A 24,255-nucleotide genomic window follows, 5' to 3' on the forward strand; every position below is an offset into this window, starting at 1 on the left:
ATTACGTGTAACTGGTACTATACTGGGGGACATTACGTGTAACTGACACTATACTGGGGACATTACGTGTAACTGGCACTATACTGGAGACATTATGTGTAACTGGCTCTATAGTGGGGGACATTACGTGTAACTGGTACTATACTGGGAGACATTACGTGTAACTGGTACTATACTGGGGACATTACGTGTAACTGGCACTATACTGGGGGACATTACGTGTAACTGGCACTATACTGGGGGACATTACGTGTAACTGGTACTATACTGGGGGACATCACGTGTAACTGGCACTATACTGGGGACATTACGTGTAACTGGCACTATACTGGGGACATTACGTGTAACTGGCACTATACTGGGGGACATTACGTGTAACTGGCACTATACTGGGGGACATTACGTGTAACTGGCACTATACTGGGGACATTACGTGTAACTGGCACTATACTGGGGGACATTACGTGTAACTGGCACTATACTGGGGGACATTACGTGTAACTGGCACTATACTGGGGGACATTACGTGTAACTGGTACTATACTGTGGGACATCACGTGTAACTGGCACTATACTGCGGGACATTACGTGTAACTGGCACTATACTGCGGGACATTATGTGTAACTGGCACTATACTGTGGGACATTACGTGTAACTGGCACTATACTGGGGACATTATGTGTAACTGGCACTATACTGGGGGATGTTACGTGTAACTGGTACTATACTGTGGGACATTACGTGTAACTGGCACTATACTGCGGGACATTACGTGTAACTGGCACTATACTGGGGGACATTACGTGTAACTGGTACTATACTGGGGACATTACGTGTAACTGGCACTATACTGGGGACATTACGTGTAACTGGCACTATACTGGGGGACATTACATGTAACTGACACTATACTGGGGACATTACATGTAACTGGTACTATACTGGGGACATTACGTGTAACTGGCACTATACTGGGGGACATTACGTGTAACTGGTACTATACTGGGGACATTACGTGTAACTGGTACTATACTGGGGGACATTACGTGTAACTGACACTATACTGGGGACATTACGTGTAACTGGCACTATACTGGAGACATTATGTGTAACTGGCTCTATAGTGGGGGACATTACGTGTAACTGGTACTATACTGGGAGACATTACGTGTAACTGGTACTATACTGGGGACATTACGTGTAACTGGCACTATACTGGGGGACATTACGTGTAACTGGCACTATACTGGGGACATTACGTGTAACTGGCACTATACTGGGGGACGTTACGTGTAACTGGCACTATACTGGGGGACGTTACGTGTAACTGGTACTATACTGGGGACGTTACGTGTAACTGGCACTATACTGGGGACGTTACGTGTAACTGGTACTATACTGGGGACATTACGTGTAACTGGCACTATACTGGGGACATTACGTGTAACTGGCCCTATACTGCGGGACATTACGTGTAACTGGTACTATACTGTGGGACATCACGTGTAACTGGCACTATACTGGGGGACATTACGTGTAACTGGTACTATACTGCGGGACATCACGTGTAACTGGCACTATACTGGGGGACATTACGTGTAACTGGTACTATACTGTGGGACATCACGTGTAACTGGCACTATACTGGGGGACATTACGTGTAACTGGTACTATACTGCGGGACATCACGTGTAACTGGCACTATACTGGGGGACATTACGTGTAACTGGCACTATACTGCGGGACATTACGTGTAACTGGTACTATACTGGGGGACGTTACGTGTAGCTGGCACTATACTGGGGGACGTTACGTGTAACTGGCACTATACTGGGGACATTACATGTAACTGGCACTATACTGGGGGACATTACGTGTAACTGACACTATACTGGGGACATTACATGTAACTGGCACTATACTGGGGGACATTACGTGTAACTGGCACTATACTGTGGGACATTACGTGTAACTGGCACTATACTGCGGGACATTACGTGTAACTGGCACTATACTGGGGGACATTACGTGTAACTGGCACTATACTGCGGGACATGTGTAACTGGCACTATACTGGGGGACATTACGTGTAACTGGCACTATACTGGGGAACATTACGTGTAACTGGCACTACACTGGGGAACATTACGTGTAACTGGTACTATACTGGGGACATTACGTGTAACTGGCACTATACTGGGGGACATTACGTGTAACTGACACTATACTGGGGACATTACATGTAACTGGCACTATACTGGGGAACATTACGTGTAATTGGTACTATACTGGGGACATTACGTGTAACTGGCACTATACTGGGGGACGTTACGTGTAACTGGCACTATACTGGGTAACATTACATGTAACTGGCACTATACTGGGGAACATTACATGTAACTGGCACTATACTGGGGGACATTACGTGTAACTGACACTATACTGGGGACATTACATGTAACTGGCACTATACTGGGGAACATTACGTGTAATTGGTACTATACTGGGGACATTACGTGTAACTGGCACTATACTGGGGGACGTTACGTGTAACTGGCACTATACTGGGGGACGTTACGTGTAACTGGCACTATACTGGGGGACGTTACGTGTAACTGGCACTATACTGGGGGACATTACGTGTAACTGGCACTATACTGGGGGACATTACGTGTAACTGGTACTATACTGTGGGACATTACGTGTAACTGGCACTATACTGGGGGACATTAAGTGTAACTGGTACTATACTGCGGGACATTACGTGTAACTGGCACTATACTGGGGGACATTAAGTGTAACTGGTACTATACTGCGGGACATTACGTGTAACTGGTACTATACTGCGGGACATTACATATAACTGGCACTATACTGGGGGACATTACGTGTAACTGGTACTATACTGTGGGACATTACGTGTAACTGGCACTATACTGGGGGACATTATGTGTAACTGGTACTATACTGTAGGCATAATGTGTAACTGGCACTATACTGCAGGACATGTGTAACTGGCACTATATTACGTGTAACTGGCACTATACTGGGGGACAGTACGTGTAACTGGTACTATACTGGGGGCATAATGTGTAACTGGCACTATACTGGGGACATTACATGTAACTGGCACTATACTGGGGGACATTACGTGTAACTGACACTATACTGGGGGACATTACGTGTAACTGGCACTATACTGGGGGACATTACGTGTAACTGGTACTATACTGGGGGCATTACATGTAACTGGCACTATACTGGGGGACATTACGTGTAACTGACACTATACTGGGGACATTACATGTAACTGGCACTATACTGGGGAACATTACGTGTAATTGGTACTATACTGGGGACATTACGTGTAACTGGCACTATACTGGGGGACGTTACGTGTAACTGGCACTATACTGGGGGACGTTACGTGTAACTGGCACTATACTGGGGACATTACATGTAACTGGCACTATACTGGGGGACATTACGTGTAACTGACACTATACTGGGGACATTACATGTAACTGGCACTATACTGGGGAACATTACGTGTAATTGGTACTATACTGGGGACATTACGTGTAACTGGCACTATACTGGGGGACGTTACGTGTAACTGGCACTATACTGGGGGACGTTACGTGTAACTGGCACTATACTGGGGGACGTTACGTGTAACTGGCACTATACTGGGGGACATTACATGTAACTGGCACTATACTGCGGGACATTACGTGTAACTGGTACTATACTGGGGACATTACGTGTAACTGGCACTATACTGGGGACATTACGTGTAACTGGCACTATACTGCGGGACATTACGTGTAACTGGTACTATACTGTGGGACATCACGTGTAACTGGCACTATACTGGGGGACATTACGTGTAACTGGTACTATACTGCGGGACATCACGTGTAACTGGCACTATACTGGGGGACATTACGTGTAACTGGTACTATACTGTGGGACATCACGTGTAACTGGCACTATACTGGGGGACATTACGTGTAACTGGTACTATACTGCGGGACATCACGTGTAACTGGCACTATACTGGGGGACATTACGTGTAACTGGCACTATACTGGGGGACATTACGTGTAACTGGTACTATACTGGGGGACGTTACGTGTAACTGGCACTATACTGGGGGACGTTACGTGTAACTGGCACTATACTGGGGACATTACATGTAACTGGCACTATACTGGGGGACATTACGTGTAACTGACACTATACTGGGGACATTACATGTAACTGGCACTATACTGGGGGACATTACGTGTAACTGGCACTATACTGTGGGACATTACGTGTAACTGGCACTATACTGCGGGACATTACGTGTAACTGGCACTATACTGGGGGACATTACGTGTAACTGGCACTATACTGCGGGACATGTGTAACTGGCACTATACTGGGGGACATTACGTGTAACTGGCACTATACTGGGGAACATTACGTGTAACTGGCACTATACTGGGGAACATTACGTGTAACTGGCACTATACTGGGGAACATTACGTGTAACTGGTACTATACTGGGGACATTACGTGTAACTGGCACTATACTGGGGGACATTACGTGTAACTGACACTATACTGGGGACATTACATGTAACTGGCACTATACTGCGGGACATTACATGTAACTGGCACTATACTGCGGGACATTACGTGTAACTGGTACTATACTGGGGACATTACGTGTAACTGGCACTATACTGGGGGACGTTACGTGTAACTGGCACTATACTGGGGGACGTTACGTGTAACTGGCACTATACTGGGGACATTACATGTAACTGGCACTATACTGGGGGACATTACGTGTAACTGACACTATACTGGGGACATTACATGTAACTGGCACTATACTGGGGAACATTACGTGTAATTGGTACTATACTGGGGACATTACGTGTAACTGGCACTATACTGGGGGACGTTACGTGTAACTGGCACTATACTGGGTAACATTACATGTAACTGGCACTATACTGGGGAACATTACATGTAACTGGCACTATACTGGGGGACATTACGTGTAACTGACACTATACTGGGGACATTACATGTAACTGGCACTATACTGGGGAACATTACGTGTAATTGGTACTATACTGGGGACATTACGTGTAACTGGCACTATACTGGGGGACGTTATGTGTAACTGGCACTATACTGGGGGACGTTACGTGTAACTGGCACTATACTGGGGGACGTTACGTGTAACTGGCACTATACTGGGGGACATTACATGTAACTGGCACTATACTGGGGGACATTTTGTGTAACTGGTACTATACTGTGGGACATTACGTGTAACTGGCACTATACTGGGGGACATTAAGTGTAACTGGTACTATACTGCGGGACATTACGTGTAACTGGCACTATACTGGGGGACATTAAGTGTAACTGGTACTATACTGCGGGACATTACGTGTAACTGGTACTATACTGCGGGACATTACATGTAACTGGCACTATACTGGGGGACATTACGTGTAACTGGTCCTATACTGTGGGACATTACATGTAACTGGCACTATACTGGGGGACATTATGTGTAACTGGTACTATACTGTAGGCATAATGTGTAACTGGCACTATACTGCAGGACATGTGTAACTGGCACTATATTACGTGTAACTGGCACTATACTGGGGGACATTACGTGTAACTGGTACTATACTGGGGGCATAATGTGTAACTGGCACTATACTGGGGACATTACATGTAACTGGCACTATACTGGGGGACATTACGTGTAACTGACACTATACTGGGGGACATTACGTGTAACTGGCACTATACTGGGGGACATTACGTGTAACTGGTACTATACTGGGGGCATTACATGTAACTGGCACTATACTGGGGGACATTACGTGTAACTGACACTATACTGGGGACATTACATGTAACTGGCACTATACTGGGGAACATTACGTGTAATTGGTACTATACTGGGGACATTACGTGTAACTGGCACTATACTGGGGGACGTTACGTGTAACTGGCACTATACTGGGGGACGTTACGTGTAACTGGCACTATACTGGGACATTACATGTAACTGGCACTATACTGGGGGACATTACGTGTAACTGACACTATACTGGGGACATTACATGTAACTGGCACTATACTGGGGAACATTACGTGTAATTGGTACTATACTGGGGACATTACGTGTAACTGGCACTATACTAGGGGACGTTACGTGTAACTGGCACTATACTGGGGGACGTTACGTGTAACTGGCACTATACTGGGGGACGTTACGTGTAACTGGCACTATACTGGGGGACATTACATGTAACTGGCACTATACTGCGGGACATTACGTGTAACTGGCACTATACTGGGGAACATTACGTGTAATTGGTACTATACTGGGGACATTACGTGTAACTGGCACTATACTGGGGGACGTTACGTGTAATTGGCACTATACTGGGGGACGTTACGTGTAACTGGCACTATACTGGGGACATTACCTGTAACTGGCACTATACTGGGGGACATTACGTGTAACTGGTACTATACTGTGGGACATTACGTGTAACTGGCACTATACTGGGGGACATTAAGTGTAACTGGTACTATACTGTAGGCATAATGTGTAACTGGCACTATACTGCAGGACATGTGTAACTGGCACGATATTACGTGTAGCTGGCACTATACTGGGGGACATTACGTGTAACTGGCACTATACTGGGGGACATTACGTGTAACTGGTACTATACTGGGGGCATAATGTGTAACTGGCACTATACTGCGGGACATGTGTAACTGGCACTATACAGAGGCATTATGTATAACTGGCTTTATAGTGGGGGCTTAAAAAAATCCAGAAAAACTGAGTAAAAATATTGTATTAAATGACCTTCAGGCTGTGTGTATAAGGTGTACATGAAACATAAATGTATTCTGTGCTTAGACTTGGGTCCCATCACCATGATATCTCATTATGGTATGCAATTATTCCAAAATATGAATACATCTATATACATACAGTGCATCCAGAAAGTATTCAAAGTGTTTCACTTTTTCCACATTTTGTTATGTTACAGCCTTATTCCAAAATTGAATAAATTCATTATAAATTCATAACATGTGCAGAGAGAGTTAGATTTGGGTGGGTTATTTGGTTTCTGTGCAGGGTAAATACTGGCTGCTTTATTTTTACACTGCAAATTAGATTGCAGATTGAACACACCACACCCAAATCTATCTCTCTCTGCACATGTTACATCTGCCTCCCCTGCAGTGCACATGGTTTTGCCCAACTGCTAACAAAATTCCTGCTGCGATCATCTTGGAATTACCCCCCTTGTACTGTGTCGCCTGTGGTTTACACTTTCATATTATGTCAGCTACAGCGGGCGATGGGTCTGGGGCTGATTCCGCCGTGCGCAGTTATGATTTCCCAGATGCATTTGAGGATAACATGGCTGCGGAGGGTTCAGGTTTTGGGGGTTCTGTACCCCCCAGTTAGTTTGTAACAATGGGGGCACATCAGGGCCCGCCTTGGTCTGCCTTTTCTAATTTACTGACTATGCTGGTAACTAGACTTGTGCCCCCTGTGGGACTTCCTGTGCCTTATCAGCCTTATATGGTCCCTGCAGTTAATCCGCCATGGATAGATGCTCTGTCCACTCAGTTACAGCACTTGAATAACTCTTTGGATAAACGTATTCCTGACTCTCGCCCGCCTAAGATTAAACCTAAGAAGTCCTCTAAGCGGACTGTTACTTCCTCTCAATCCACGCATGTTCCGGATACCTCTTCCAATAAAGATGGCGTGTATACTGACCCCACAGACTCTGATCATGACGTTTCTGATGGGGAATCTGTTTCACAGGTGGATGTTCCTGATCTCTTAGAGGGTATCGGGCTCATTCTTCAGATTGATGATGATCCTGAGCCTGCTACTGCATCTAAGAAACCGGACAGGTTCAAACGTCAGAAGGTTACTAAATTGGTTTTACCTCATTCTGACCACTTGGTTGACATATGTCAGGAATCCTGGGAGAACCCAGGAGAGAAATTCACCCCGCACAAGAAGATGCTATCCCGCTATCCCCTTGCGGCAGAATTGAGTAAAAATTGGGAAACGCCACCGCCGGTGTACTCGCAAATCGCTCGGCTGGTGGTGTCATCTGCTCTGCCTGTCACTACTGTCATTTCTCTCAAGGAGCCGACGGATAAGCGTGTGGAGAGCTGCTTAAAAGCTATCTATACCCTTGCAGGGGCTGTGCATAGGCCCACCATTGTGGCTACTTGGGCCGCAGAAGCTATTGAGGCGTGGGTTCAGGTAATGGAGTCTAAGTTTCCGTCCAATTTTCTTGAAAATGCCAGACAATGTCTCTCTTATATTGTCACGGCATCTCATTACATTAAAGAAGCAGCTTCAGATGCCAGAGTACTGGCGGCTAAGGCTGCTACGATACCCATTTTGGCTCGCCGTATTCTCTGGTTACGGTCCTGGTCGGTGGACTTGGACTCTAAGAAAACACTGAAGGTGCTCCCGTTTAAAGGAAAACATCCTCTTTGGTGAGGATCTCAACAAGATTGTCGCTGACGTGGCGTCTGCTAAGACTGCATGTCTACCTAGTACTACTCCTTCGGCCCCGAAGGCTAAGAGTACTTCCTTTTATTCCTTTCGCCCTCTGGGTAAAAGCAAAGTGTCAGGCGTACCCGAAACAGTCTCACACTTCCAAAACCACCAAGCCCAAGCCTAAACGTGCCTGGGCTCCCCGTCTACGGGAAGTCATCACTCACAGATACGCTGTATCCTTCAAGACATGTCCCCCTCCTCGTTGTTGCCTGACGAACATCCCTTCCGATCAGTTGAAGGCAACAACTCTCCGTTTAGTGGTACAAACCCTCCTGGACACCGGAGTGGTAGTGCTGGTGCCTCTGGCTCAGAGGGCCAGGGGGTACTATTCAACGCTGTTCCTAGTTCCCAAACCGAGTGGTTCCTCCCGGCACATTCTCAACCTCAAATCTTTGAACAAGTTTGTGAGGGTCTCCAAGTTTCATATGGAGACCCTTTGCTCTATTGTCCTGGCTTTGTAACCAGGAGACTATATGGTATCCCTGGATATACAGGATGCTTACCAGCATATCCCTATTGCCATGTCACACCAGCAATACCTGCGGTTTGCTATTGGCAATCTCCATTACCAATTCCGGGCCTTACCGTTTGGTCTGACCACAGCTCCGCAAATTTTCACCAAGGTCATGGCAGTTATGACTGCTTCACTCCGCCGTCGGGGCATCAGGATATTGCCGTATCTGGACGACCTGCTGATCCTGGCCAATTCCCCAGAAGTTCTCCTTCGTCATTTGGATCTGACGGTGGTCCAGTTTCTACAAGCCCGTGGGTGGCTCATCAACTGGAAGAAATCATCCCTGGTCCCTGCCCAGAGCATGGTGCATCTGGGAGTGTTGTTGGACACACACAACCAGAGGTTGTTTTTGTCACAGGAAAAAGTCCTGAAGCTTCAGGACAAGATACGTTGCTTCCTCTCTCGTCCGCATGTACTAGGCCTCATGGTGTCTGCTTTCGACATGGTGGAGTACGCTCAATTTCATTCCCGCCCCCTGCAGAAACTGATTCTTGCCAAGTGGGACGGCCTGCCTCACCGGATCAGGTCTCAAATTATTTCCTTGTCTCCGGAGGTCTGTCTGTCACTGACCTGGTGGCTGCAGGACCAACGATTGAGCAGAGGTAGTCCCTCTTGGATCTCCAACTGGGTCCTTTTGACGACGGATGCCAGTCTGAGGGGGTTGATGCGCGGTGTTGGAGCAACACTCTCTTCAGGGTCGGTGGTGGACCAGGGAGGAGTCTCTCCTCCCGATAAACATTCTGGAATTGCGGGCAGTGTTCAATGCTCTGAAACTGGCTCAGCATTTGGTACTGAACAGGCCTGTTCAAGTACAGTCAGACAACGCCACCACGGTGGCGTAAATAAATCATCAAGGCGGCACTCGAAGCCGCATGGCAATAATGGAATTGTCAAAGATTCTTCAATGGGCGGAACGCCATCTGCCAGCCATATCGGCAGTGTTCATTCCGGGGGTCCTCAACTGAGAAGCGGACTTCCTCAGTCGTCAGGACGTACACGCCGGAGAGTGGACCCTTCATCCAGAAGTATTTCAACTCCTAGTGGGCAAGAACAAGGAATCCTCAAGTGGCGTTCGTGGACTCACTAGCAATTCCATGGAACTTTCGGCTGCCGTACGTGTTCCCTCCGGTGTCACTCTTGCCCAGAGTAATGAGGAAGTTCAAGCAAGAAGGAGGAATCCTTCTTCTAATAGCTCCAGCGTGGTCCAGACGGCATTGGTTCTCAGACCTATAGGGTCTCTCGCAAGAGCATCCTTTTCTGCTTCCACAACGACCAGACCTCCTCGTTCAGGGCCCTTGTGTTTACCAGGATTTGGTCCGACTGGCTTTGAGGATGTGGCTCTTGAAGCTTCCATACTGAGGGCCAAAGGATTTTCTGAGTCGGTCAATCAAACTATGTTGAAGGCCCGTAAGCCGGCTTCTGCTCGGATTTACTATAGGGTCTGCAATTCTTACTTTGCTTGGTGCGCATCCAACAATCATGACGTTTACAAGTTTAGGCCTTCCTATAACAGGTCCTGGACTTGGGCCTTCGGCTGGCCTCCCTCAAGGTTCATATTTCTGCCTTGTCGGTATGGTTTCTGAGAAAAATTGCGACTCTGCCTGATTTTCATACATTCACTCAGGGTGTTTTACGGATTCAACCTCCCTATGTCCCACCTGTGGCTCCATGGGATTTGTAGGTGGTTCTGGAGGCTTTGCAAGAGTCTCCGTTTGAACTTCTTGAATCTGCGGACCTTAAGTGGCTTTCCCTCAAGGTCTTGTTTCTGCTGGCTATTGCCTCTGCTATACGGGTACCAGATTTGGGTGCCTTGTCTTGTAGGTTCCCCTATCTGATTTTTCACCGTGACCGGGCGGTTCTTCGGACACACCCTGGTTATCTACCTAAGGTGGTGTCTTCTTTCCACCTTAACCAGGAGATTGTGGTTCCGGCCTTTGTCTCTCCAGATTTATCCTCCAAAGAGCGGTCTTTGGATGTGGTACGGGCTTTCCGTATCTATGTGAAGAGGACAGCCTCCATTAGGATGTCTGATTTATCTCTTTGTACTGTTTGGTTTACACAAACGTGGCTCGCCTGCTAACAAGCAGACCTTGGCCAGATGGATTAGAATGGTGATTGCACATGCTTATGTACAGGCTGGACTTCCAGCCTGTACTTGGTTCCATTCTACTTGGTTTGTTGGACCTTCTTGGGCAGCCCAACGTGCTGCGACCCTTGAACAATTGTGCAAGGCGGCTATGTGGTCCTCAGTGAACACGTTCATAAGGTTCTATGCCTTCGATACATCTGCCTCCTAGGATGCTTCCTTTGGACGCCGGGTTCTTGTGCCCGCTACAGTGCGTCCCCTCCCATAAGGAACTGCTTTAGGACATCCCCGATGTTATTCCCTGTGGAATACCAGTGTACCCCGCAGCAAAAAAGGAGATTTATGGTAAGAACTTACCTTTGTTAAATATCTTTCTGCGAGGTACACTATATTCCACAGGGCGCCCACGCTGACGCACTTAGCTTCTTTGGGACTGGTTAACAAAACTGAGCTCCTGTGCATGGAGGCGGGGTTATAGAGGAGGCGGCGCTGAGCATCTTGGGAACAGTCAAATCTTTTAGCCTGTTGGTGCCTCAGATCAAGATCCTACTCTGATCAAGATCCTACTCTACACCCCGATGTTATTCCTTGTGGAATTCAGTGTACCTCGCAGAAAGAGATTTAACAAAGGTAAGTTCTTACCATAAATCTCCTTTTCCTTCCGTCCTCTCTACCGTTTTCGTAACCAATTGCCTGGCATGGTGGCATCAGATGAGACCACACCAGCAAGTGCAGGATGCGACCCGTCAGATAGAGAGTGTTAGCAGCGGCAGGGAAGGGAAACTTCCCTCCGCTGCTGCTGCCAGAGGGACCGGAAGGTCCCTCTGCCTTCCAGCCCCCAGTGTTGCCATGCTGTCGATCATTGCTAATCGGTCAACACAGCATGATCCCCCACCTCCAGCGGCTGTAGACAATTGCAGCCGCCAGTAAGTATAAATCATCGCCCCCCCTGTGTACCTGGCAGCTGTCTGTGCTCTTAAAACTAAAGTCGCGATGTTCCTGATCGATGTTCCGATGCTTGGTGAGAAAAAAAAATTGTAACTAAAATCATTTTTGATAGTGTTAAATTCATGTTCTTCACCTGATTCACTCAACCCCCCCCCCCCCCCCCCCCCCCCGACAATTTCTGAGCATTTTTTGGGGGGAAAATCGTCAGTTGAGTGGTTAAACTTAACATGTCTAAAACAGAGCTGTTCATCTTTCCCCCTAACACACATCCTATCCTCCCCCAATTTCATTATCGATTCATGGCACTGCTATCTCCTCTAGCTCTCAAGAGCGCTGTCTTGGAGTCATCCTTGATGCCTCCTTCGCCAACAAACCACACATTCAGTACCTCTCACAAACCTGCCATTTAAGTCTCAAAAACATTTCCAGGATCAGACCCTTTGTCACCCAGGATGCCACCAAGACTCTCATCCACTCACTGGTCATCTCCAGACTGGACTACTGTAATCTCCTCCTATCTGGCCTCCCTGACAAACACCTCTCTCTACTCCAATCTATCCTGAATGCTGCTGCCAGCTCATCTTCCTCTCCAAATGTACTACTTCCACCTCCTCACTCTTACAAGCCCTTCACTGGCTCCTCTTCCCCTTCAGAATCCAGTTCAAGCTTCTCATGCTCACAAAACCCTCACGCACTCCTCTCCGAGTTACTGTACATCTCTGACCTCATCTCCCTCTACACTCCCACCCGTCCTCTTCGCTTTGCTAATAAACGCCACATCTGCTGCCTACTGATTACTTCCTCCCACTTCTACCTCCAAGATTTTGCACATGCTGCTCCCTTTCCCAGGAATTATCTACCTCTCCACCTCAGACTCTCCACCTCTCTACAAAAGGTCAAACGGGCTTTCAAGACACACTTCACCAAAACCAGCAAACTCTCATCCTAAGCCCCCTGCCCCACGTTCACTGTGTACCCCATCTATGTCACCCCTGTCTGACTGCCCTCCCCTTCCCCTTTAGAATAAAGCTCTCACGAGCAGGGTCCTCTTCCCTCATGTGTTTGTCCTTCTCTTAAACTCTTCTACTCCATACTCCCTTCGACGCACTAAATCCCTCTGTTTTCTGCCACCCTGATTCTTATTTCTGTGACATCTGCTTATACCTTGTACGTGTCCTATATTGTCTTGAACTGTAAGTCACTGTTTTCTTGTTTGCTTATGTGTTTATGTACTCTGTAACTGGGCGCTGCGGAACCCTTGTGTCGCCATATAAATAAAATATGATAATACTAATGATAATAAATAGCAAGATAAAGGTATTATTTCATTTAGTCTTGTAGTGTTCATCTTTTTGATCCATCTACAGTCTGAGCATCCCATCTCTGTCCCCACCTCTCCTAGATTGTCCCAGTAATCATGTAGTGTCTCTCAGATTAATGAAGGAGAAAGAAGTTTTTTGGTACTTGCTGTTGAATCTCCTTCTCTGAATCCATCTGGGGGACACTGCAAACCCTCTTATTGGGTTGTGTGTGTTGTTATCCCATCCTCCTCCTTCAATTTATACTACTTATGGTCAAACTGAGTAAAGGGTTGGAGGGGAGGAGCTTAAATATCCTAAAAAGTGAAACTCCACTCTCACTAAATCCTATGGTCAAGAAGTGTCCCTCAGATGGACTCTGAGAAAGAGATTTAACGGTAACTACTAAAAATCTTATTTTTGGCATGGCGCCGATGTGATTAGGTGATGTACCTTTGTAACACATTGCTATCTCATGCTAGTCCTAGACTGAATTACAAAATCTAATTAGCAAAAGATGGATTGCTAAAACTTCTAATTCAGCAATAGGAATATGGAATTGCCGTCACCATATACAGTAGTACTGGCATTGATGGAAAACGGCAAATAATTCATATGCAAATGAGATAGTGAACCCTTTGCTTTCTTGTGGTCATTGTACACAAACTTTGTTTAATGCACAAAATAATAAAAAATATTGTATGAAATTGCCAGCAGGCTGTGTATAATGTGCATATGAAACATGAAAGGATTCTGTGTTCAACATTGGGTGCTATCCCCCAGATATCTCATCGTGGTATACAATTATTCCAATAATGGATAAATCAATATATAAAATACTTCTGATCCCAAGCATTTTGGATATAGCAGACTCAACCTGTATAATATAGCCTGCCTTTCTGATCACTGCATGTGTGATATAATATAGCCTGCCTCTCTGATCACTGCATGTGTGATATAATATAGCGTGCCTCTCTGATCACTGCATGTGTGATATAATATAGCGTTCCTCTCTGATCACTGCATGTGTGATATAATATAGCCTGCCTCTCTGATCACTGCATGTGTGATATAATATAGCATGCCTCTCTGATCACTGCATGTGTGATATAATATAGCCTGCCTCTCTGATCACTGCATGTGTGATATAATATAGCCTGCCTCTCTGATCACTGCATGTGTGATATAATATAGCCTGCCTCTCTGATCACTACGTGTGATATAATATAGCATGCCTCTCTGATCACTGCATGTGTGATATAATATAGCATGCCTCTCTGATCACTGCATGTGTGATATAATATAGCCTGCCTCTCTGATCACTACATGTGTGATATAATATAGCATGCCTCTCTGATCACTGCATGTGTGATATAATATAGCCTGCCTCTCTGATCACTACATGTGTGATATAATATAGCATGCCTCTCTGATCACTGCATGTGTGATATAATATAGCATGCCTCTCTGATCACTGCATGTGTGATATAATATAGCCTGCCTCTCTGATCACTACATGTGTGATATAATATAGCATGCCTCTCTGATCACTGCATGTGTGATATAATATAGCATGCCTCTCTGATCACTGCATGTGTGATATAATATAGCCTGCCTCTCTGATCACTACATGTGTGATATAATATAGCATGCCTCTCTGATCACTGCATGTGTGATATAATATAGCCTGCCTCTCTGATCACTGCATGTGTGATATAATATAGCCTGCCTCTCTGATCACTGCATGTGTGATATAATATAGCCTGCCTCTCTGATCACTGCATGTGTGATATAATATAGTGTGCCTCTCTGATCACTACATGTGTGATATAATATAGCCTGCCTCTCTGATCACTGCATGTGTGATATAATATAGCGTGCCTCTCTGATCACTGCATGTGTGATATAATATATCCTGCCTCTCTGATCACTGCATGTGTGATATAATGTAGCCTGCCTCTCTGATCACTGCATGTGTGATATAATATAGCGTTCCTCTCTGATCACTGCATGTGTGATATAATATAGCGTTCCTCTCTGATCACTGCATGTGTGAAATAATATAGCGTTCCTCTCTGATCACTGCATGTGTGATATAATATAGCGGCCTCTCTGATCACTGCATGTGTGATATAATATAGCCTGCCTCTCTGATCACTGCATGTGTGATATAATATAGTGTGCCTCTCTGATCACTGCATGTGTGATATAATATATCCTGCCTCTCTGATCACTGCATGTGTGATATAATATAGCCTGCCTCTCTGATCACTGCATGTGTGATATAATATAGCGTTCCTCTCTGATCACTGCATGTGTGATATAATATAGCGTTCCTCTCTGATCACTGCATGTGTGATATAATATAGCGTTCCTCTCTGATCACTGCATGTGTGATATAATATAGTGTGCCTCTCTGATCACTGCATGTGTGATATAATATATCCTGCCTCTCTGATCACTGCATGTGTGATATAATATAGCGTTCCTCTCTGATCACTGCATGTGTGATATAATATAGCGTTCCTCTCTGATCACTGCATGTGTGATATAATATAGCGTTCCTCTCTGATCACTGCATGTGTGATATAATATAGCGTTCCTCTCTGATCACTGCATGTGTGATATAATATAGCGTTCCTCTCTGATCACTGCATGTGTGACATAATATAGCGTGCCTCTTTGATCAATGCATGTGTGATATAATATAGCCTGCCTCTCTGATCACTGCATGTGTGATATAATATAGCCTGCCTCTCTGATCACTGCATGTGTGATATAATATAGCGTTCCTCTCTGATCACTGCATGTGTGATATAATATAGCGTTCCTCTCTGATCACTGCATGTGTGATATAATATAGCGTTCCTCTCTGATCACTGCATGTGTGATATAATATAGCGTTCCTCTCTGATCACTGCATGTGTGATATAATATAGCCTGCCTCTCTGATCACTGCATGTGTGATATAATATAGTGTGCCTCTCTGATCACTGCATGTGTGATATAATATAGCGTTCCTCTCTGATCACTGCATGTGTGATATAATATAGCCTGCCTCTCTGATCACTGCATGTGTGATATAATATAGCCTGCCTCTCTGATCACTGCATGTGTGATATAATATAGCCTGTCTCTCTGATCACTGCATGTGTGATATAATATAGCCTGCCTCTCTGATCACTGCATGTGTGATATAATATAGCCTGTCTCTCTGATCACTGCATGTATGATATAATATATACTGCCTCTCTGATCACTGCATGTGTGATATAATATAGCCTGCCTCTCTGATCACTGCATGTGTGATATAATATAGCGTTCCTCTCTGATCACTGCATGTGTGATATAATATAGCGTTCCTCTCTGATCACTGCATGTGTGATATAATATAGCGTTCCTCTCTGATCACTGCATGTGTGATATAATATAGCCTGCCTCTCTGATCACTGCATGTGTCATATAATATAGCCTGTCTCTCTGATCACTGCATGTGTGATATAATATAGCCTGCCTCTCTGATCACTGCATGTGTGATATAATATAGCGTTCCTCTCTAATTACTGCATGTGTGATATAATATAGCGTTCCTCTCTAATTACTGCATGTGTGATATAATATAGTGTGCCTCTCTGATCACTGCATGTGTGATATAATATAGTGTGCCTCTCTGATCACTGCATGTGTGATATAATATAGCGTTCCTCTCTGATCACTGCATGTGTGATATAATATAGTGTGCCTCTCTGATCACTGCATGTGTGATATAATATTGCGTGCCTCTCTGATCACTGCATGTGTGATATAATATAGCGTTCCTCTCTGATCACTGCATGTGTGATATAATATAGTGTGCCTCTCTGATCACTGCATGTGTGATATAATATAGCGTTCCTCTCTGATCACTGCACGTGTGATATAATATAGCGTTCCTCTCTGATCACTGCATGTGTGATATAATATAGTGTGCCTCTCTGATCACTGCATGTGTTATATAATATAGTGTGCCTCTCTGATCACTGCATGTGTGATATAATATTGCGTGCCTCTCTGATCACTGCATGTGTGATATAATATAGCGTTCCTCTCTGATCACTGCATGTGTGATATAATATAGCGTGCCTCTCTGATCACTGCATGTGTGATATAATATAGCGTGCCCCTCTGATCACTGCATGTGTGATATAATATAGCCTGCCTCTCTGATCACTGCATGTGTGATATAATATAGCCTGCCTCTCTGATCACTGCATGTGTGATATAATATAGCGTTCCTCTCTAATTACTGCATGTGTGATATAATATAGTGTGCCTCTCTGATCACTGCATGTGTTATATAATATAGTGTGCCTCTCTGATCACTGCATGTGTGATATAATATAGCGTGCCTCTCTGATCACTGCATGTGTGATATAATATAGCCTGCCTCTCTGATCACTGCATGTGTGATATTATATAGCGTGCCTCTCTGATCACTGCATGTGTGATATAATATAGTGTGCCTCTCTGATCACTGCATGTGTGATATAATATAGCGTGCCTCTCTGATCACTGCATGTGTGATATAATATAGTGTGCCTCTCTGATCACTGCATGTGTGATATAATATAGTGTGCCTCTCTGATCACTGCATGTGTGATATAATATAGCCTGTCTCTCTGATCACTGCATGTGTGATATAATATAGCCTGCCTCTCTGATCACTGCATGTGTGATATAATATAGCGTTCCTCTCTAATTACTGCATGTGTGATATAATATAGTGTGCCTCTCTGATCACTGCATGTGTTATATAATATAGTGTGCCTCTCTAATCACTGCATGTGTGATATAATATTGCGTGCCTCTCTGATCACTGCATGTGTGATATAATATAGCGTTCCTCTCTGATCACTGCATGTGTGATATAATATAGCGTGCCTCTCTGATCACTGCATGTGTGATATAATATAGCGTGCCTCTCTGATCACTGCATGTGTGATATAATATAGCCTGCCTCTCTGATCACTGCATGTGTGATATAATATAGCCTGCCTCTCTGATCACTGCATGTGTGATATAATATAGCGTTCCTCTCTAATTACTGCATGTGTGATATAATATAGTGTGCCTCTCTGATCACTGCATGTGTTATATAATATAGTGTGCCTCTCTGATCACTGCATGTGTGATATAATATAGTGTGCCTCTCTGATCACTGCATGTGTGATATAATATAGCGTGCCTCTCTGATCACTGCATGTGTGATATAATATAGCGTTCCTCTCTGATCACTGCATGTGTGATATAATATAGCGTTCCTCTCTGATCACTGCATGTGTGATATAATATAGTGTGCCTCTCTGATCACTGCATGTGTGATATAATATAGCGGCCTCTCTGATCACTGCATGTGTGATATAATATAGCGTGCCTCTCTGATTACTGCATGTGTGATATAATATAGCCTGCCTCTCTGATCACTGCATGTGTGATATTATATAGCGTGCCTCTCTGATCACTGCATGTGTGATATAATATAGCCTGCCTCTCTGATCACTGCATGTGTGATATTATATAGCGTGCCTCTCTGATCACTGCATGTGTGATATAATATAGCCTGTCTCTCTGATTACTGCATGTGTGATATAATATAGTGTGCCTCTCTGATCACTGCATGTGTGATATAATATAGCGTGCCTCTCTGATCACTGCATGTGTGATATAATATAGCGTTCCTCTCTGATCACTGCATGTGTGATATAATATAGCGTTCCTCTCTGATCACTGCATGTGTGATATAATATAGCCTGCCTCTCTGATCACTGCATGTGTGATATAATATAGCCTGTCTCTCTGATCACTGCATGTGTGATATAATATAGCCTGCCTCTCTGATCACTGCATGTGTGATATAATATAGCCTGCCTCTCTGATCACTGCATGTGTGATATAATATAGCCTGCCTCTCTGATCACTGCATGTGTGATATAATATAGCGTGCCTCTCTGATCACTGCATGTGTGATATAATATAGTGTGCCTCTCTGATCACTGCATGTATCACTGTATCACATAGCATTTTCCGTGACACTAGTTCCAGAGGTTTGAGGTGGAAGTGGAGGTTATACCATACTTTCCTACCTGACCCTCTCCATGAGGGAGAAAATGCTCTGTTCCTGGACTTTCCTAGTAATGTATGATTGCCATCACCTGTGGCGAAACACCTTTCTTATCAATTACCCAGCTCACCACAGGTGATGGTAATCATACATTACCAGGACAGTCCAAGAACAGAGCATTTTCTCCCTCATGGAGAGGGTCAGGTAGGCAAGTATGGGTTATACAGTACATTGAGAAGTGCCTAGAGGTCTTGATTTTCCTTTTTTAAGAGTCTCGTCATCTCCACACCCCTCAGGACCGTGATCTTGTGCTTCGGCGTATTGCAGAGGATCGTCAGCTACAGCATGACAAGGAGCAGCTGATTCCACCACCAGCAAGAAGTGAGAGGCCTGGCAGCCGTGATCATGTCACATCACACAACCACTGTGCTTTAATGGTAAGTCCTGGGGTCTACAGTACAGCTCGTGTCCGCTTTCTGTCTGGGGTGGAGAACGTAATAATGTGACACCAGAAATGTAAAGATTTCATTGTCGAATGTAATGTCAGATTTTTCTATCGTCCATAAAGTAGATTGTGCAATGGACGGGATGTAATGAAGTCAGAGTACGGCGGCCGTGTGGGATACTGGCCGAACTTGGACATTTTTTTTTTTTAAAGGGGCACTCATGTACAAGACTAAACCATGCCTGATTGCCCCTTTTAAAAAGCGTCTAAGTTCATCTGGCATCCCACACGCCCGAGTCATTTAGTTTCTCTTACGTCCTAGAGGATGCTGGGGACTCCGTAAGGACCATGGGGAATAGACAGGCTCCGCAGGAGACATGGGCACTAAAAATAACTTTAGATATGGGTGTTCACTGGCTCCTCCCTCTATGCCCCTCCTCCAGACCTCAGTTTGATACTGTGCCCAGAGGAGACTGGGTGCACTACAGGGGAGCTCTCCTGAGTTTCTCTGAAAGAAAGACTTTTGTTAGGTTTTTTATTTTCAGGGAGCACTGCTGGCCACAGGCTCCCTGCATCGTGGGACTGAGGAGAGAGAAGCAGACCTACTTAAGTGATAGGCCCTGCTTCTTAGGCTACTGGACACCATTAGCTCCAGAGGGAGTCGGAACGCAGGTCTCCCCTCGCAGTTCGTCCCGGAGCCGCGCCACCGTCCTCCTCACAGAGCCGGAAGATAGAAGCCGGGTGAGTATGAGAAGATAGAAGACTTCAGATCTTCTCTGAGGTAACGCGCAGCGCCATTGCTCCCACACACAACACACATGGCATGCACTGATGGGTGCAGGACGCAGGGGGGGCGCCATGGGCAGCAATTTTAATCCTCTAGGACTGGCCAAAATATATATATAGGCTCTGCGGGCTGTATATAGGAAATCCCCCGCCAGTTTTTAAAGAAATCGAGCGGGACCGAAGCCCGCCGCTGAGGGGGCGGAGCTTGATCCCTCAGCACTCACCAGCGCCATTTTCTCCACAGCACACCGCTGAGAAGCTGGCTCCCCGGACTCTCCCCTGCTGAACACGGTGACAGAGGGTTTTAAAGAAGGGGGGGGGGGGGCACATAATTTGGAATAATTTGAATATATATAATAAAAGCGCTTTATCTATCTGGGAATTTTTTCCAAGGTCATTGGCGCTGGGTGTTTGCTGGCATACTCTCTCTCTGTCTCTCCAAAGGGCCTTGTTGGGGAACTGTCTCCAGATTAGAGATTTCCCTGAGTGTGTGGGGTGTCGGTACGCGTGTGTCGGCATGTCTGAAGCGGAAGGCTCTTCTAGGGAGGAGGTGGAGCAAATGAGTGAGGTGTCTTTGTCGGCAACGCCGACACCTGACTGGTTGGATATGTGGAATGTTTTAAATGCAAATGTGAATTTATTACACAAAAGGTTGGACAAAGCTGAGTCCAGGGAATGTACAGGGAGTCAAGCCCTGCCTTTCACTATGTCGCAGTGTCCTTCTGGGTATCAAAAGCGCCCACTATCCCAAGTAGTAGACACTGATACCGACACGGATTCTGACTCCAGTGTCGACTACGATGATGCGAAGTTGCAGCCAAAATTGGCTAAAAGTATTCATTATATGATTATTGCAATAAAAGATGTGTTGCATATCACCGATGACCCCTCTGTACCTGACACGAGGGTCCACATGTTTAAAGAAAAGAAGCCTGAGGTTACTTTTCCCCCTTCACATGAGCTAAATTAGTTGTTTGAAAGGGCTTGGGAAACTCCAGACAAGAAACTGCAGATTCCCAAAAGGATTCTTATGACGTATCCTTTCCCGGCTAAGGACAGGATACGGTGGGAATCCTCCCCAAGGGTTGGCAAAGCGTTGACACGCTTATCCAAAAAGGTAGCGCTGCCATCTCAAGATACCGCAACCCTCAAGGATCCTACTGATCGCAGGCAGGAGACTACCTTGAAGTCAATTTACACACATACTGGTACATTACTCAGACCGGCGGGTTTGTAGCGCTGTAGCAGCGTGGGCAGATACCTTATCAGCAGAGATTGATACGTTGGATAAGGAAACCATTTTATTGACCCTGGATCCTATTAAGAATGCTGTCCTATATATGAGGGATGCTCAGAGAGACGTATGGCGATTTCTGCTAGGCGAGCCCTATGGACCCGACAATGGATGGGTGATGCCGACTCGAAGAGGCATACGGAGGTTTTGCCTTACAAGGGTGAGGAATTGTTTGGGGAAGGTCTCACGGACCTGGTTTCCACAGCTACTGCAGGTAAATCAACTTTTTTGCCTTATGTTTCCTCACAGCCTAAGAAAATGCCACATTATCAGATGCAGTCCTTTCGGTCGCATAAATCCAAGAGAGTACGGGGATCTTCCTTTCTTGCCAGAGGTAAGGGCAAGGGGAAAAAGCTGCCAACTACAGCTAGTTCCCAGGAGCAGAAGTCCTCCCCGGCTTCTACAAACTCCACCGCATGACGCTGGGGCTCCGCTGAGGGAGTCCGCCCCAGTGGGGGCACATCTTCGACTTTTCAGCCATGTCTGGGTTCAATCACAGGTGGATCCCTGGGCAATAGACATTGTTTCCCAGGGTTACAGGCTGGAATTCGAAGAGGTGCCTCCTCGCCGGTTTTTCAAATCGGCCCTACCGGCTTCTTCCCCAGAGAGGGAGGTAGTTTTAAGTGCGATTCAAAAATTGTCTCTTCAACAAGTGGTGGTCAAAGTTCCCCTGCTTCAACAGGGGATGGGGTATTACTCGACTCTGTTTGTGGTCCCGAAACCGGATGGTTTGGTCAGACCCATTCTGAATTTGAAATCCTTAAACCTGTACTTAAAAAGGTTCAAGTTCGAGATGGAATCCCTGGACATAAAGGATGCATACCTTCATGTCCCCATATATCCTCCTCATCAGGCGTTCCTGAGATTTGCTGTAAAGGATTGTCATTACCAATTTCAGACGTTGCCGTTTGGGCTTTCCACGGCTCCCGATGGTTTTCACCAAGGTAATGGCGGAAATGATGGTGCTCCTGCGCAGGCAGGGAGTCACAATTATCCCGTACTTGGACGATCTCCTAATAAAAGAGAGATCAAGAGAGCAGTTGCTGAACAGCGTATCACTCTCCCTGAGGGTGTTGCAGCACGGCTGGATTCTTAATCTACCAAAGTCACAGTTGGTTTCAATGAACCGTTTGCCTTTCTTAGGCATGATTCTGGATACAGAACAGAAAAGGGTTTTTCTCCCGATGGAAAAGGCCCAGGAACTCCAGAGCTTGGCCAGGGACTTGTGGAAGCCGAAAAGGGTGTCGGTGCATCAATGCACTCGAGTTCTGGGAAAGATGGTGGCGTCTTACAAGGCCATTCCATTCGGCAAGTTCCATGCAAGGACTTTTCAGTGGGACCTTCTGGACAAGTGGTCCGGGTCACATCTACATATACATCAGATGATCAGCCTGTCCCCAAGGGCCAGGGTATCTCTCCTGTGATGGCTGCAGAGTGCTCACCTTCTAGACGGTCGCAGGTTCGGCATTCAGGACTGGGTTCTGGTAACCACAGACGCGAGCCTCCGAGGATGGGGAGCAGTCACACGGAAGAAACTTCCAATGTTTGTGGTCAAGCCAGGAGGCTTGTCTACACATCAACGTACTGGAATTAAGGGCCATATACAACGGCCTTCGTCAAGCGGAGAATTTGCTTCGCGACCTACCGGTTCTGATTCAGTCAGACATCACCGCAGTGGCTCATGTAAACCGCCAAGGCGGAACAAAGAGCAGAGTGGCAATGGCAGAAGCCACCAGGATTCTTCGCTGGGTGGAAAATCATGTAAGCGCTCTGACAGCAGTCTTCATTCCGGGAGTGGACAACTGGGAAGCAGACTTCCTCAGCAGACACGATCTACATCCCGGAGAGTGGGGACTTCATCAGGAAGTCTTTGCAGAGATTACAAGTCAGTGGGGGCTGCCTCAAATAGACATGATGGCGTCACGCCTCAACAAGAAGATTCCGAGATATTGCGCCAGATCAAGGGACCCTCAGGCGATAGCTGTGGACACCCTGGTGACACCGTGGGTGTTCCAGTCGGTCTATGTGTTCCCTCCTCTTCCTCTCATTTCAAAGATATTGAGAATCATAAGATGAAGAGGAGTACAGACAATTCTCATTGTTCCAGATTGGCCTTGAAGGGCCTGGTATCCGGATCTGCAG

General features: G+C 45.8%; 1 protein-coding gene across 1 annotated transcript in view; it reads left to right on the top strand.

Moving 5' to 3' along the window:
- Positions 1–19,813: 19,813 nt before the first annotated feature.
- LOC134985575 (uncharacterized) overlaps positions 19,814–24,255 on the top strand; it is a 379,405-nt gene continuing 374,963 nt past the window's right edge. The window contains exon 1 of the mRNA XM_063950396.1: positions 19,814–20,025. Within this exon, the coding sequence (XP_063806466.1) occupies positions 20,023–20,025 (3 nt within the window). The 5' untranslated portion in view covers positions 19,814–20,022. The remainder of the gene's footprint in view (positions 20,026–24,255) is intronic.

This window comes from Pseudophryne corroboree, assembly GCF_028390025.1.
Source record: "Pseudophryne corroboree isolate aPseCor3 chromosome 5 unlocalized genomic scaffold, aPseCor3.hap2 SUPER_5_unloc_1, whole genome shotgun sequence".
Taxonomy (NCBI): Eukaryota; Metazoa; Chordata; class Amphibia; order Anura; family Myobatrachidae; genus Pseudophryne; species Pseudophryne corroboree.